Genomic DNA, 16,615 nt, shown 5'->3' on the forward strand with positions numbered 1-16,615 from the left:
AAATGTATATATCCAGGCCTCAAATCGTTCTTACCACATTAGGGCGTCCTCAGTGGGTAATCCAAAGAATGCCTCCATTTCTCAGATTGGAAGACATGTTCACAGTATGAGGCCGAAAGGTCAAGGGATCGTCATTACACCACCACCTTAGTCCGTTTTGCTACGCTACAGCATAAAGTAACAGATCAGCAAGAAGGAGAGCACCATTGGGACACATGGGGATGCCTACTTCTTGCCTAAATGTCTTACACGCACATTTTACACATATGTTGTCAATGAGGAAGTCCAACATTTCACATATTGTTTTCTCGGTAAGACAATCCAGGTAGTACTGAACATTTTAATATCAATGTGTGATGGCGAGTGACGTTTGTGAAACTGTATTTGTAATTATGCGGGCTGTATAGGATATGCTTTGACGGTGACCTAAAGGGCACTAAACACGTACAGAAATACGTTACGTTTTGTCAAGTTAACTTCCTACACGCATGAGAACGGACATGTACACAGGCGAATACTGATTATGACGTCATGAAATAAATGACGTCACGCCTATTGTGTTTGTACTTGAGTCAAGGTGAATACGTGAAAGTTTAAGGAGGTGCGATGAAATTCAAATGTCTTCGAAATATTTTGTTTACAGTACGAAAAACCTACTAAAAGAGATAAAGAACATTTTTTCAGGTAACATTCCGGTTTCTTTAGCAAGACTGATGGAAAATACCAAGGCTGACAACGAATCAACTGGCTTGCAGATAGGTACGACTCCGATATATCAACCGGATTGTGAGTATCGATGAGTGTGTTATATGTGTATCTGTAGGATATATATATATATCATCGGATCATATGTTTTCGGACATCATACGTTTTCGGACGGCAATGTTTATCGCGCATAAGCGTCCGAAAACCCATAAAACGGGTATACGCACGCACGCAGACACATAGATAATAGAACGAGCATATACCATTTCGTGAACGGATAAAGAGCATGGGGTTCGAACTCTCGTTTTGAAATCACATTATGTCCCTAGTGACATTCACTGATTTCTTTTTACCTTTTTGCAGAATTGAAATACAGACGAAGTCGTTAGTGTCCCCAGTATATCATTGTCTAACTCATCCCAACCACCCACACACGTCTGAAGATATCTAAATTTGAATAATTCATCGCGGATTGTTTGAAACCATCATTTGAATATGAACTTGTCATCCCAAACTGCACCAAACCACACCCCGCCGTTACAACGTCATCCTGGAGCCCTAGATTGTCAGTGTAACATGTACGTAGATAATCAAACCTGCTCGTTTGCAAGCAAACTATCCATGTGTCTCTGCAAATACAAACGTACATAATTTTGATAGAAACAAGTAACTACTTATCAATTGAAAAGGAGTCCCAGTCAGATGGGAGATTCAGAACCTGAACCTGTGGAAAATCTTGATACTGTTGTTCATGGACTGTGAAACAGCTAGTCCTCAAGCGAAAACAGCAAATATCCCTGCACCTTTTTTCATTGGCTGGCGCCGTCACTGTGCCAATTTCCGCGAATAGATCCGATCCTAGTTTCAGTGTCAACCTTTAATCATATGGGCAGAATGTCTGCTGTAAACAGTGTTCAGGTGAATTACGGCACAGATTACCGTGGCAACGGCGAAAGAAATGGAATTATACAGGCCCTGCTTACGGGTAAATATATTTTTACAACACAGGGAAATAAAGCTTATATTTTGGGGCGGTGTCACGTGGAATCAAATTGTTGATGGTTTCTGTATTTTTCGTCCCGGTGCTCGTACTTTCTGCGTGAGGTGTAAATGGAGTTTGGATCGCCTGTTGCCAATGAGACTGTCACTAGTATCACAACAGCTACTGACGCGTCAATTGCAGTTACTAAACATGGTCATGGAGTGCCTAATAAATCATGCAGGACAATATCCGAAAATTGACAACAAAGACTAGGAAGAAGTGAATAAAATAATGGTTAACTGGAAATTGTCCTCTTTTTAGTTTTACTTTCACTTTCCTTTATTTGCACTATAAAAGTAAATTGTACAACACTGGTTAGCTACAAGAATTCCACATTATAGCCAACGACCCAATATAGTGTGCACATGATTGCGACTCATTTGGGTTTGCTTCTCATAAGATACTATAGGGATCTAGAAATATACTTATCTGAAAATTATAAGCTTTATGTTTTTAATTTGTCATTTGATTCAATATTTCACTAGATCTATAAGAAATAGCTGTGATATGTTATTTCTCAACAGTTCTGTTAACACGAAAAGTACATGTTTTCTGTAAAATGTCTGTTTTTTTGCATGAATTGTTAATTTGTATTTTTTTTTTTATATATTGGAAGCAGGAACACCATGTTGTAAATTTGAAAGTTCGAAATATATCAAGAAAACCCTGAGATGGTCTGTCTAGTTGTTACCAAATTTATATGTTGCAATAATATACAAATAATTTCTCTTGACGAGGTCAGTATGCAGAAACAAGAACCCCTGTGGTTGTCTGACTGGACTGAGGCTGCAGGCCAAGATCCAGGGAGACCGCTGAAGGGGTCGGGGCTGAGGGCTCTTGTTTTTGCATATTGGCATATTGAGTAATCATTCATTTTGTCACACCGAAAAACACTTTAAAGTCTATAAAGCATGTAAAGCATCCTCTGTTTCATAAAAGTAACCAAGCTGTGAACTGTGAAATGTTAGTACCAGACGTCATCTTGTTTTCTAGCAGAAAGTCAATATTCATCACATGATTGTGTCAATACTGTTCATGTGACGAGTCAGTATTCGATGTCAGTGTCAGACACATGATTTTGGGCTCTACATTGAAATGTATTGTTTTCGTTACGGCCCAACATGCAGTAACAAGACCAGGACGGTTCAGTGTCCACCACCGGCCCAACATGCAGTAACAATACCAGGACGGTTCAGTGTCCACCACCGGCCCAACATGCAGTAACTAGACCAGGACGGTTCAGTGTCCACCACCGGCCCAACATGCAGTAACTAGACCAGGACTGTTCAGTGTCCACCACCTACATAACATGCAGTAACTAGACCAGGACTGTTCAGTGTCCACCACCTGCCCAACATGCAGTAACTAGACAAGGACTGTTCAGTGTCCACCACCTGCCCAACATGCAGTAACTAGACCAGGACTGTTCAGTGTCCACCACCGGCCCAACATGCAGTAACTAGACCAGGACTGTTCAGTGTCCACCACCGGCTGAACATGCAGTAACAAGACCAGGACTGTTCAGTGTCCACCACCTGCCCAACATGCAGTAACTAGGCCAGGACTGTTCAGTGTCCACCACCTGCCCAACATGCAGTAACAAGACCAGGACTGTTCAGTGTCCACCACCTGCCCAACATACAGTAACTAGGCCAGGACTGTTCAGTGTCCACCACCGGCCCAACATGCAGTAACAAGACCAGGACTGTTCAGTGTCCACCACCTGCCCAACATACAGTAACTAGGCCAGGACTGTTCAGTGTCCACCACCTGCCCAACATGCAGTAACTAGGCCAGGAGAGTTCAGTGTCCACCACCTGCCCAACATGCAGTAACAAGACCAGGACTGTTCAGTGTCCACCACCTGCCCAACATACAGTAACAAGACCAGGACTGTTCAGTGTCCACCACCTGCCCAACATGCAGTAACTAGACCAGGACTGTTCAGTGTCCACCACCTCCCCAACATGCAGTAACAAGATGAGGACTGTTCAGTGTCCACCACCTACATAACATGCAGTAACTATACCAGGACTGTTAAGTGTCCACCACCTGCCCAACATGCAGTAACTAGACCAGGACTGTTCAGTGTCCACCACCTGCTCAACATGCAGTAACTAGACCAGGACTGTTCAGTGTCCACCACCTGCCCAACATGCAGTAACAAGACCAGGACTATTCAGTGTCCACCACCTGCCCAATATGCAGTAACTAGACCAGGACTGTTCTGTGTCCACCACCTGCCCAACATGCAGTAACTAGACCAGGACTGTTCAGTGTCCACCACCAACTGTGCAATGTTAATCCTACTGTAAGGTGATTTAAAGTCCATGGGTCTTCAGGAACGGGAGTAAGTGAGAACGGATAACTTTGTCACAGTACCAAACAATTGTCAAGTTAGTCTGGTCATTTTGGTCGAAATAAATGGCCAACCTCAAGAAAATTGCAACAGAATTAATTCATACTTTATGTTATTTGGTAGCATGTCAGCTTTCAGGAAAAAAAAGTCTACCAAAATCAACTCATGGGAATGACCTTTCTCAAGGTCACAAGATATAGGCCTATATAATTCGTATTTTCGTATTCTTGGATATTTGTAGGAAGGAAGAGATTCAATTTTATTATAGTTTTCTTTCTAATATAACTAAATTAAAGAACAATCTGGATATACAACTTTTATTTACTTTATAAAAAATATCACAGGGACAATTTAATTCATTATAATAGTTCAAGGTCAAATAGAGGACATATATGAAGAGTGGCCGAGAAGTTAAATGTTGCCATAGATTTTCAAATATTGGAATGAAGTCATACATCATGTACATATTATATTCAAATGTAAGATTATCACACTTCATATATCATTTAAGAACTTAATGTACTAATTGTGGAAGAAATCACCTAAATCTGTGTGTGCGTGGGGGTGTGTGTGTGTGTGTGTGTGTGTGTGTGTGTGGGTGGGGTGGGGGGGGGGGGGGGGGGTTTGGCTACGACAACAAGGACAGTCATACATAGCCATTAATAATTGTAGCCAGTGACAGTCTGAGGTAACAATGAGCAAGCCTCCAAGTTTAGATCTAATCTGTTCGATCGACTGAAATATTTGCTATTTTATGTTATGTGGATGAAAGTTTTGACGTTTATATAATTCCAAAGACAATGGGTGATTTTGATAAGTCAAGTGTCCTTCAATACAAGTTTTACAATTTCGTACAAGTAATACTATTTTGTCCGTAGAAACGGGTCGTGGCAGAATGTACCTTTGATTGAGACACTGCCCGAATTGTGACTCGCGTACAAGGAGAAATGATTATCATATGTTCCAGTATACTTGTTTTAGATCTGAAAGAAAATTATTACCAAACTATTGTCGTATAAATCCCAACTTTTATAAACTCCGATGCTTATACACAACTACTGATAGTTGATCACTCATTCGTTTAAGTAAGTATATTGGTTGCATATTTCAGAAGTTAAATTTTTGTTGTTGTATAATGCCGCACTCAGCAATATTTCAGCTATATGACGGCGGCCAGTTAATAATCGAGTCTGGAACAGACAATCCAGTGATTGACATCATGAGCAGCGATCCACGCAATTGGGATCAATGACATGCATCAACCAAGTCAGCGAGTCTGACAACCCGATCATGTTCGTAGTCGCCTTTAACGACAAGCATAGTCGCCTTTTACGGCAAGTATATATGATACTGTGATGTTGTAAATAATATAACGTAGCTGTAGTTTCGAAAGATAATCCAGTAATAAAACACTTACAGAACAATAATCATCTTTAATGTCAATAATATCATGTATGCTTTTTCTCATATCTTAATACATTGTAATTTGTATGTGTATCATGTTTGGGAGAGGCATTCAGATAAGCAAAATTTGCTTGTTTGCCAATCCCTCCACTTTATGGAAATAAATATGTTAACAGCATAAAGAACTGGAACTTGTTTACGCATGGGTAGTTGGCCGACTATAGTCTATTCTGGTGAAAGGGGCCCTGGTGAAACTCATCTCAGCCGGTTATCTATTACTGCCGCTGATACGCTGAGTGAACACATGTTCTACTGACTATAGATTCATTTATTTTAGTGAGCGAATCTATTCAATTTGAGTATAAGTACAAGATAATCATAGACTGTTGCATAGCATAGCAATATGGCAAAGGCTCAAGTGAGTGAGTGAGTGAGTGAGTTTTACGCTGCTTTTAGCAATATTTCAGTTATATCAAGGCGGGGGACACCTGAGTGAGTGAGTTGGGTTTGACGCCGCTTTTGACCTTATTCCAGTTATATCACGGTGTGTCAGCTTAATGTGGAAGGAAAACCCGAAGTGATGCAGGTCTTACACGTTTAACTCTTCAGTGAAACCCACTAGCACGGGTATGGTGCTGACAAACCTAGAAACGTAATCGGGGCGAACCGGGATTCGAACCCACAATCATAGGTTTCTGGGGTGCCCAAAGGACGCAACTCTGCATAACGAATCGCGGTGCCGTAGACCACTGGGCCACCCGTGCCCCCGAGGGCAATCTCATTAATATCAAATCTTAGTTCTCGCTACCGCTAAACAAAGATCTTGGGACATCCCATTACGGGTCACGTCAGAACGACCTTTCTCGAATTTTGACCGACCAATGAAATGACTGACAAGAAATCGACATTAACTTATCAGAAGGCAGCTTTCTCGAGCTTTACGACACTAGTTTCAAACTGGTGACTACGCTTCGAAACATATTTTGATGTTTTCTCGATTAAAAAAATTAAAACTGATAAGAAGAACACTCTTATGGCTTATAGATGGCCTAGATTGATGGATATAATCATAAAACCTGTAACTGTCGTTCAGAATACCCCGTGTCAAATATTTCGTGGTTGCATGATTAGAAAACATGTTCCGATTGTCACTTTCATGATCTGGTAAGCGACGCTCTGATTGGTCGGATGAAAGGTCGTTCTGACGTGACCCCTAATGGGATGTCCTCAGATCTTTGTTTGGCGGTTGCGAGTACAAAGATTTGATTTTAATGAGATTGCCCCGAGGGACACCAGAAATGGGCTTCACGCATTGCACCCATGTGGGGAATCAAACCCGGGCCTTCAGCAAATAAACACACAAGTGCCTCACTGTACTCCAAACAATCTATGGGGACAGTATTTGGTCTACTCCTGCTACAAATTTAAATTCCTATATATTTCAAGTAATTACATCTGCATTTGCTGAATTTTTCTGGTTCCGTTTTTCACCAATTTCCCAGACAAAAAAAAAAGTTACAAGCCGGTTAAAAGAGTTAATTTTGTGACTTTAAACAGTAAAACAAATGCTCTCAAGACGAGAAATGTCAATTTCGGGTGTTTTAGAAATAGGTAACTTGTTCCGATATCAATATTGTCAAGATTGGTTGTAAAACGTAATGAATTTAATGAATTTGAAATTACGTACGCATTTCACAAATGATTATACATCATGTCACTCATGGGCTTCCATACATTTTTTATTCTATCAGGGAGGGTCCAAGGTTTGTATTGATTTTCCACTTTTCGATATAATTTTTCACATAATTATGTTTCTAATAATTGTAACAATGTTGGATGAATTTATAAAAGACAGGAGTATGGTTATCGGTCGTGTTTAACACACATGTTCTCTGCTGGTGCGGCCGTAGTTACATAGCACAATTTATCGTTGATGGGCATGTTAGACGTATATTGGAAGCCAACTGCTATTATTTTCATCATTATTAATTACATTTTTAAATAAATTTGTATTTGTCAACTTACCATGAAATAATACGGCTCCGTTATCGTTGTTTTGTTTCTGAATATTTTCCAAGGCACTAGCAAGCAACTGCTCATTTTCAGATAGGCGTGGCATGATGTTTACCTGGACTGACCATCAACAAAGTTGCTTTTCACAGTCAAAACACTTACATGATTTAATGTGTGTTTGAATTGACTCGGTCCGACAAGTTCTTTGTATGTGGGACTTTATGCATGCAATGACGGGGATGCACGTGCAATTTCAGCGTCATCGTGGGTAATGATGACAAAGTGTTTGTTCATGGGATTATCATGCATGATTCTTTAAATTCCTTGGCAAGTGTATTTTAATGTGTATTTTTCTTCAGCTAATATGACATTTCCATTGGCTAGTGCAGTCCACTCAGTGACAGCTTTTGAAGTCTAGCATGATCAGTCCTCATGTCCATCCCTCTGTACAGTCTACTGTAGTTGAGCTGAATGACTGTGACTACTTGCAGACCTGTACCAGATCACCATGGCCTATGCCTACTGGAAGAGTGGAAAGATGAACGATAAATCTACGTTTGACCTATACTTCAGGAAGAATCCCTTCAAGGGAGAGTTCACAGTGTTTGCTGGGTTGGAAGAATGTATAAAGTTTATTCAGAACTTCCATTTTTCTGACAGTGGTAAGTAGCATATCAACTTCCCATGTTGAAGTGTCAAAGAAGTTGTTTATTTAGGCAGTTCTATGACCATGATGACAGGGATAGAAATATAGCCATGTGCCACTGAGCACTGATAAACATGATTAAAGATGTTTAGGTGTGTCATATGGAACTTAAGGCTGCCAACCAGAAGTATACTTTATAAGTTCATTAAGCAAGATCATTTTTTGTTTACTTGTGCAGAGTACATATCTCACCTGCTCCTCATAATCATCACAGTGTACTTTCCTTCAGCATAGACTGATTTCTAAGTATGACCTTAAGGCATGAGAGACCTATTTTAACAGTGCCATCATGATATTAGTCATGCTATTGGCCCTTCAGTACCTGTATGATTATGACAGCAGTGTTTGAAATTAAGCATGAAAGTTAGGAGGCCATTTTTATGACCTTCTTGACAAAACTGCAGTTTTAGGAGGCCCCTACATTAAAGTAGTAAATATAAAGTGTCCAACCTCAGGGACACCAGGTTCCCATATTTTCTAGCACTGTCACTTTTTAAAATGGGAGTGATGATAGACCTATCTTAATATTTATGCATGACCCTGAGGTCAAACTCCAAAATGAGGTCTTACCCGCATGGTGGCAAAGCATGTCTCGTTTGCTTTCGTTGAGGATTTTGTTCAAAGCCACTCAAAGAGCACGGGGAGTTCCCAGTTGAACAAGGGATTCCAGTATAACGGCGATGGGTTCATCAACAATCTTAAAAGTAGGTATATTGTGATTTTACACTCCATAACAATGACCAGTTTGACAGGTCACCTTGACATGTCATTTACTGATGTTTTCATAGGCATCATCCAAACTGATTTCGATGGGCGTAACATGAATTGGCTAAGACAGACATAATGACTGACATTCATCTTTTCAAGCGTGTGTAAGCCCTATATTTTATTGCCTTTACTTTTGGTGTTGTGGGGGATATGACCGTAGTCTATAATTTGATAAGATTATTAAGGTTAGTTTATGTACCATATCATGTATATTGCAATGGTCATGATGTTTTTTGTTTTTTGTATAAACCATAACCATGCACAAACCTTTCATGAATCACAAATTCAGTTTTATTTGATAGTTAACTATGTGTATATGGTAATAATTATATTTTCAAAATCATGCGATGTATTCCTGTGTGGACTCGATCTATTGGGAAGAATGAAACCCCACATAACTTAGAGGTAAGGACTATGAAGGAAATATTTCGTATGCATTGGAATCAATGGGTATGAAAGTTTCATTAAACTGCAACAATAATTCTGGGTGTATCTGTTAATGTGAAGCATATAAAAAGTATTATTATACCACCGACAAAATGTTGGGGGTATATAGTTATACCAAGGTTCCGTCAGTCCGTCCGTCCATCTGAAAACTTTGTCCACGCGATTTCTCTTAAACTATTCAGGGGATTCATCTCAAACTTAGTACATATAATCTGTGTCATATGGAGGGGTGCAGTCAAAAGAAAAAAAATTGTTTTTATTAATTTTCCATTTTTTTATGAGTTTCCCCTGATGCAGGATTCTTGCGTATATGACTCTCAATTAAGGGAAAATACGTCCAGAAATTAATGACTGCGTCATGACTGACGCAATTTCAAAATATCTATGTTGTTGTTTACCAGCTTTGGAATGAAAATATTACAACTACTCACCTGAATTTAATTTATAAACATTTTCCGAAGACAATATATGCAAACGTCTTAAAATTTACGTCGTTTTTAGAAGTAACATAACTTCGCATAACACCACTGCCATGGGCTATTTTGCATAGCCTGTCACATGACCAGACTTTCCTCTTGTTTTAAAACAAACGCTAAAATCAGACAGCCGGGATCTTTACATATTGTTTTGCATGATTATATAGATATGCTACTAAAACTGTGCAACTGTGAGGTACACGACAAAATATATGTATTCATCAAAGTGAACGTAACTCTCACACTCCTTGTGGCTTCAATGACAGCATGTGATGTAAACAAAGGAAAACTCCGCAAATGGACAAAGTTTTTGATGTTTTTGCATATTTTCTCACTAAAAGTTAACCATGACAGATGTTTATCTGGATGTGTAGACTCGTAATTCTTTTTATTTGTCATGCTATTTCCGATGGCGGATCATGACAGCCTGAAATGAGACTGAAGAAAAGTCTGTGCGTATTATACACGAAAGATATTTTTTCAGGATTTAATTGCCCATAATTAGGGGTGCATATTATATACGAGTGTGTATTATACACAAATAAATATGGTATATACGAAATGTAAAGCTTTGGGCATGTTTGTTGTTGCTAATAAACTGTATTCAACCAGGAAATATTACGAGTGTTCACAATTCTTCGGTTCAACTTCACTGTTAAAAGATGTAAATGAGTTAGTGGTATTAAATTATAATCTGACATGAAATGTATTTTAATATCCATCCATGATTAAAAATTATGTCTCACAGTTGAGACTGATGTTATTTATTCATCCTGTATTAGTGTCACTGTAAATTGTTTCATGAGCTGTGAAGTAATTAAAGATTGTGAAAAGATAAAACCAACAAACTTTGTTTTTCATTCATATATCCTTTATTTCTCTGTAGTACAATCAGCTGAGAACATTAATTAGCACTTGTTATCCTAAACTGAAGACATATGATATTTAAAAGATACTCAACATTAAGTGTAACATTAACAGTGAACACTTTAAATTTCATTAATCATTCAATAAAACATTTGACTCTCAAAAAGTATTTTTGACTCCCAGAAATTCATAGGCTGAGTCAAGGTGACTCTCAGATGTTGGAGCCTAGGGGGAACCCTGCCTAACCCTATCCTAGCCATTTAATTTGTAACTACTGACACACTAAACGGGTCGGGGGTATTAGTGAGCCATGCTCACTTTTGCACTTGTTTATCAATGAAATCGAGGTGCCTGGGCACAATGTTTTTAAGTGTTTAATGGTAGAACACTAATTAAATTGCATTCATACAATTGACATTTGTATGTATTTCTTCACTTTCAATGTATTTTCAGATTTTTTCTGAAGGAAGGGTTTCTGCAACAAACTGTTCATGTACCATCAGACAGAGCCAGTGTTGTGGATCACAGTATAAATTCCATGAATGTACATTGTGTAATAAAATATTTGTGGCCCAAACATACCACCCGTAGACAAACATGATACAAGTGTCACAGCCTCATGAGGGGCTATACCAATCAGGCTTTTGAGTGTGCATTTAGATTTATTATGAAAATAAAACATTGAGTTGAGGACAAAGGCAGATGGGATTTGAATTTGAATTTGAGTGCAGTCAGCAGCCTGGTCCTGGGTGTTCCAGCCAAAGAAACAGTGTCAGAACAAGCATAATACATGCTACACATGTTGGTGGCACTGGGTGGAACAAAATAATAGAAATAACTGGAAAGTCTCACAATCAGTAAAATGAGTATAATATTGCATGAAACATGGGTCAGTCCTAAATCTGGATTCTCCAAAATTCTCAAGAACCAGATGATTATAGAGTAGTTGGTTCTCTCTCTCTCTCAAGTTGTTCAATGTGGATCTGCATTGCCTTCATTTCAAAGTGTGCCTCACGCCCCTCCATCATTCTGTGGGGTATGATCATCCCCCTCAGCCTGCATCTCACCTCCTGGAACCAGGTTCTCTGCACACCTGATAAGAAACTACAAAGAGTCACATACACTTCTGAGTTAACATAAATGTTATAATTAAACTAAAAAACAATTTGAAAATACAAACTTGATTTATGATCAAACATAAATTTATACACATATTATTATAGTGGATAGTTGTAAATTCTGACACCCTGCAGGGTGACTTCCGTGGTGTTGTGTCCCTGGTATCAGTGTTTTCACTGGGCTGCACTTGTAGTCTTATTGAAATATTTACAACACAAATCTAGGACTGAAATATAAAACATACAATTCATTTAAGGCCCAAAGTATTTTTCAAATTATGAAGACGTAAAAATGAAACCAATAAGGCATATATTAAAACAACTATAAGAGTGACATTCATTATAGCTTTATATACGTCTAGTCCATTTATATCCATTATTTAACCTAGAATAAGTAAATTCTGACCATAATTAATGTAATTGTTTGATTGGCACTTTGATTAGTCATCATAATGTGACTAACATAACTTAATAAATAATAAAAATAAATATTTTTTTGTAGTTCCAGGATATATATTTTGAGATGAATTAAATATGATATGTATAATATGTAGTCTTATATGACAAGAAAAGAAATCAATATTGTATTAAGAAAAATCATGAGTATTTCGTACTGAAATGTCATGTAAGCTCCTATAAAATCAATAGTTGACAGGCGATTTTCGCTCTTCAGTTTTGTAAAAACATGAATGAAAATTATAACTTATGGTGAACAACTGTCCTTTATCTCGTCATACGTCTACCAGCCATCATTTCCTCAAAGATAAATTGGCCAGAACGACTATGAAAGCTCACTTTGGAAACGCATTCGAGGAAATGGCAATGCTTGGATGCCATTTTGACAGCTTGCGTGCATAGCCCCGTTTTAAATTTTGACCTCGGGGTCATGCATAAGTATTAAGAGACGGCTATTCCCATGTGTACTGTGATCACAGGTCAAACGACAAGAAACGGAGCCTTAACAGGTGGTGATGAACAAAGCCAGAAAGTTTCCTGTACAGCCATTGACTAGTAACTGATAGTTTTCAATAACTCAACGTCCTGACATCCAGAACCTATGTCTGTGCCATGGTTTGACACTGTGTCCAGTTTGTTCTCTGTCGTCCATGTTTCAGACATCTCCTACTTGAAGAGTGTGCTGCCACAGGACATTGAGCCCGACTTCTACACATACCTGAAGAACCTGAACACAGACAATGTGGTCATGTATGCTATGGATGAAGGGACAGTGGTGTTTCCCAAAGTCCCTCTTCTTGTTGTGCAAGGACCTCTGCCTGTGGTACAACTGATGGAAACAGCATTGCTCAACCTTGTAAATTATGCCAGGTATACTTGACTTTATTACACATACAGTTCATAAAACAATCGGTGGCAAAGTTTGTAGTGGAAATACTGGGGGCCTTTACGCATCAAATTAGCGTAACAAGACTGTCGTAACAACATAAATGCAATTGATTTCTACCTCCTCTATTAGCTCCATAGTTATGGTGGAGTGAGTGAATAAATGTTGTTTAACACATGTTTTCTTGTGGCCTGTAATCAAGTCATTTAAACTGTGCAGACACGACAACTGCTGCAACGTAGTTTCAAATTGTTTAGCGTCAAGTCAACTGATGTTTATAAGTTACCAGTAAACATGATCAACAGCTGTAAAGTACCTTTTCCTTGTCTGATGCAGCTTGGTGGCTACCAATGCCATGAGGTTCCGACTGGCAGCAGGTAAGAAGACACAGTTACTAGAGTTTGGTCTGAGACGAGCCCAGGGACCAGATGGTGGCCTGTCTGCCTCACGGTACTGCTATCTGGGGGGTAGGTACAGCTTCAACATTGGAAACATCACACATTACATTAGAAAGATGAAGTCAGCAGGGTTTAATGGGACGAGTAATGTGATGGCCATGCATATGTTGACAGGGTTTAATGGGACGAGTAATGTGATGGCCATGCATATGTTGACAGGGTTTGATGGGACGAGTAATGTGATGGCCATGCATATGTTGACAGGGTTTGATAGGACGAGTAATGTGATGGCCATGCATATGTTGACAGGGTTTAATGGGACGAGTAATGTGATGGCCATGCATATGTTGACAGGGTTTAATGGGACGAGTAATGTGATGGCCATGCTTATGTTGAAGGTTTAATGGGACGAGTAATGTGATGGCCATGCATATATTGACAGGGTTTAATGGGACGAGTAATGTGATGGCCTTGCATATGTTGACAGGGTTTGATGGGACTAGTAATGTGATGGCCATGCATATGTTGACAGGGTTTGATGGGACTAGTAATGTGATGGCCATGCATATGTTGACAGGGTTTGATGGGACGAGTAATGTGATGGCCATGCATATGTTGTAGGTTTAATGAGACGAGTAATGTGATGGCCATGCATATATTGACAGGGTTTAATGGGACGAGTAATGTGATGGCCATGCATATGTTGAAGGTTTAATGGGACGAGTAATGTGATGGCCCTGCATATGTTGACAGGGTTTAATGGGACGAGTAATGTGATGGCCATTCATATGTTGACAGGGTTTGATGGGACGAGTAATGTGAAGGCGATGCATATGTTGAAGGTTTAATGGGACGAGTAATGTGATGGCCATTCATATGTTGAAGGTTTGATGGGACTAGTAATGTGATGGCCATGCATATATTGACAGGGTTTGATGGGACTAGTAATGTGATTTCCATGTATATGTTGACAGGGTTTGATGGGACTAGTAGTGTGATGGCCATGCATATGTTGAAGGTTTGATGGGACTAGTAATGTGATGGCCATGCATATATTGACAGGGTTTGATGGGGCTAGTAATGTGATTTCCATGCATATGTTGACAGGGTTTAATGGGACTAGTAGTGTGATGGCCTTGTATATGTTGAAGGTTTAATGGGAGCAGTAATGTGATGGCCTTGCATATGTTTACAGGGTTTGAAGGGACTAGTAATGTGATGGCCTTGCATATGTTGACAGGGTTTGATGGGACGAGTAATGTGATGGCCATGCATATGTTGACAGGGTTTGATGGGACTAGTAATGTGATGGCCATGCATATGTTGACAGGGTTTGAAGGGATGAGTAATGTGATGGCCATGCATATGTTGGCAGGGTTTAATGGGACTAGTAATTTGACGGCCATGCATTTGTTGACAGGGTTTGAAGGGACTAGTAATTTTATGGCCCTGCATATGTTGACAGGGTTTGATGGGACTAGTAATGTGATGGCCTTGCATATGTTGACAGGGTTTAATGGGACTAGTGATGTAAAGGCCATGCATATGTTGACAGGGTTTAATGGGACGAGTAATGTGAAGGCCATGCATATGTTGAAGGTTTAATGGGACGAGTAATGTGATGGCCATTCATATGTTGAAGGTTTAATGGGACCAGTAATGTGATGGCCATGCATATGTTGACAGGGTTTGATAGGACTAGTAATGTGATGGCCATGCATATGTTAACAGAGTTTGATGGGACTAGTAATGTGATGGCCTTGCATATGTTGACAGGGTTTGATGGGACAAGTAATGTCGTGGCCTTCCATATGTTGAAGGTTTGATGGGACTAGTAATGTGATGGCCTTGAATATGTTGAAGGTTTGCTGGGACTAGTAGTGTGATGGCCATGCACATGTTGACAGGGTTTGATGGGACAAGTAATGTGATGGCCTTGCATAAGTTCAAGGTTTGATGGGACTAGTAATGTGATGGCCATGCATATGTTGACAGGGTTTGATGGGACCAGTAATGTGATTTCCATGCATATGTTGACAGTGTTTGATGGGACTAGTAGTGTGATGGCCATGCATATGTTGAAGGTTTGATGGGACTAGTAATGTGATGGCCATGCATATATTGACAGGGTTTGATGGGGCTAGTAATGTGATTTCCATGCATATGTTGACAGGGTTAAATGGGACTAGTAGTGTGATGGCCTTGCATATGTTGACAGGGTTTGATGGGACGAGTAATGTGATGGCCATGCATATGTTGACAGGGTTTGATGGGATTAGTAATGTGATGGCCATGCATATGTTGACAGGGTTTGATGGGACTAGTAATGTGATGGCCATGCATATGTTGACAGGGTTTGATGGGACTAGTAATGTAATGGCCATGCATATGTTGACAGGGTTTGAAGGGATGAGTAATGTGATGGCCATGCATATGTTGGCAGGGTTTAATGGGACTAGTAATTTGACGGCCATGCATTTGTTGACAGGGTTTGATAGGACTAGTAGTGTGATGGCCATGCATTTGTTGACAGGGTTTGATGGGACTAGTAATGTGATGGCCTTGCATATGTTGAAGGTTTGATGGGACTAGTAATGTGATGGCCATGCATATGTTGACAGGGTTTGATAGGACTAGTAGTGTGATGGCCATGCATTTGTTGACAGGGTTTGATGGGACTAGTAATGTGATGGCCTTGCATATGTTGAAGGTTTGATGGGACTAGTAATGTGATGGCCATGCATATGTTGACAGGGTTTGATGGGACTAGTAATGTGATTTCCATGCATATGTGGCCAGGGTTTAATGGGACTAGTAATGTGATGGCCATGCATATGTTGACAGGGTTTGATGGGACTAGTAATGTGATGGCCATGCATATGTTGACAAGGTTTGAAGGGACTAGTAATGTGAAGGCCTTGCATATGTTGAAGGTTGAATGGTACTACTAATGTGACTGCTATGCATTTG

At 39.6% G+C, this 16,615-nt stretch overlaps 1 protein-coding gene across 1 annotated transcript in view; it reads left to right on the forward strand.

The window, feature by feature from the left end:
• Positions 1 to 1,586: 1,586 nt before the first annotated feature.
• Positions 1,587 to 16,615, forward strand: part of LOC139478299 (nicotinate phosphoribosyltransferase-like) — a 53,039-nt gene continuing 38,010 nt past the window's right edge. The window contains exons 1-4 of the mRNA XM_071260717.1: positions 1,587 to 1,690; positions 8,015 to 8,185; positions 13,021 to 13,231; positions 13,584 to 13,714. Coding sequence (XP_071116818.1) covers positions 1,591 to 1,690; positions 8,015 to 8,185; positions 13,021 to 13,231; positions 13,584 to 13,714 — 613 coding nt within the window. The 5' untranslated portion in view covers positions 1,587 to 1,590. The remainder of the gene's footprint in view (positions 1,691 to 8,014; positions 8,186 to 13,020; positions 13,232 to 13,583; positions 13,715 to 16,615) is intronic.

This window comes from Haliotis cracherodii, unplaced genomic scaffold, assembly GCF_022045235.1.
Source record: "Haliotis cracherodii isolate W230 unplaced genomic scaffold, xgHalCrac1.p SCAF_1, whole genome shotgun sequence".
Taxonomy (NCBI): Eukaryota; Metazoa; Mollusca; class Gastropoda; order Lepetellida; family Haliotidae; genus Haliotis; species Haliotis cracherodii.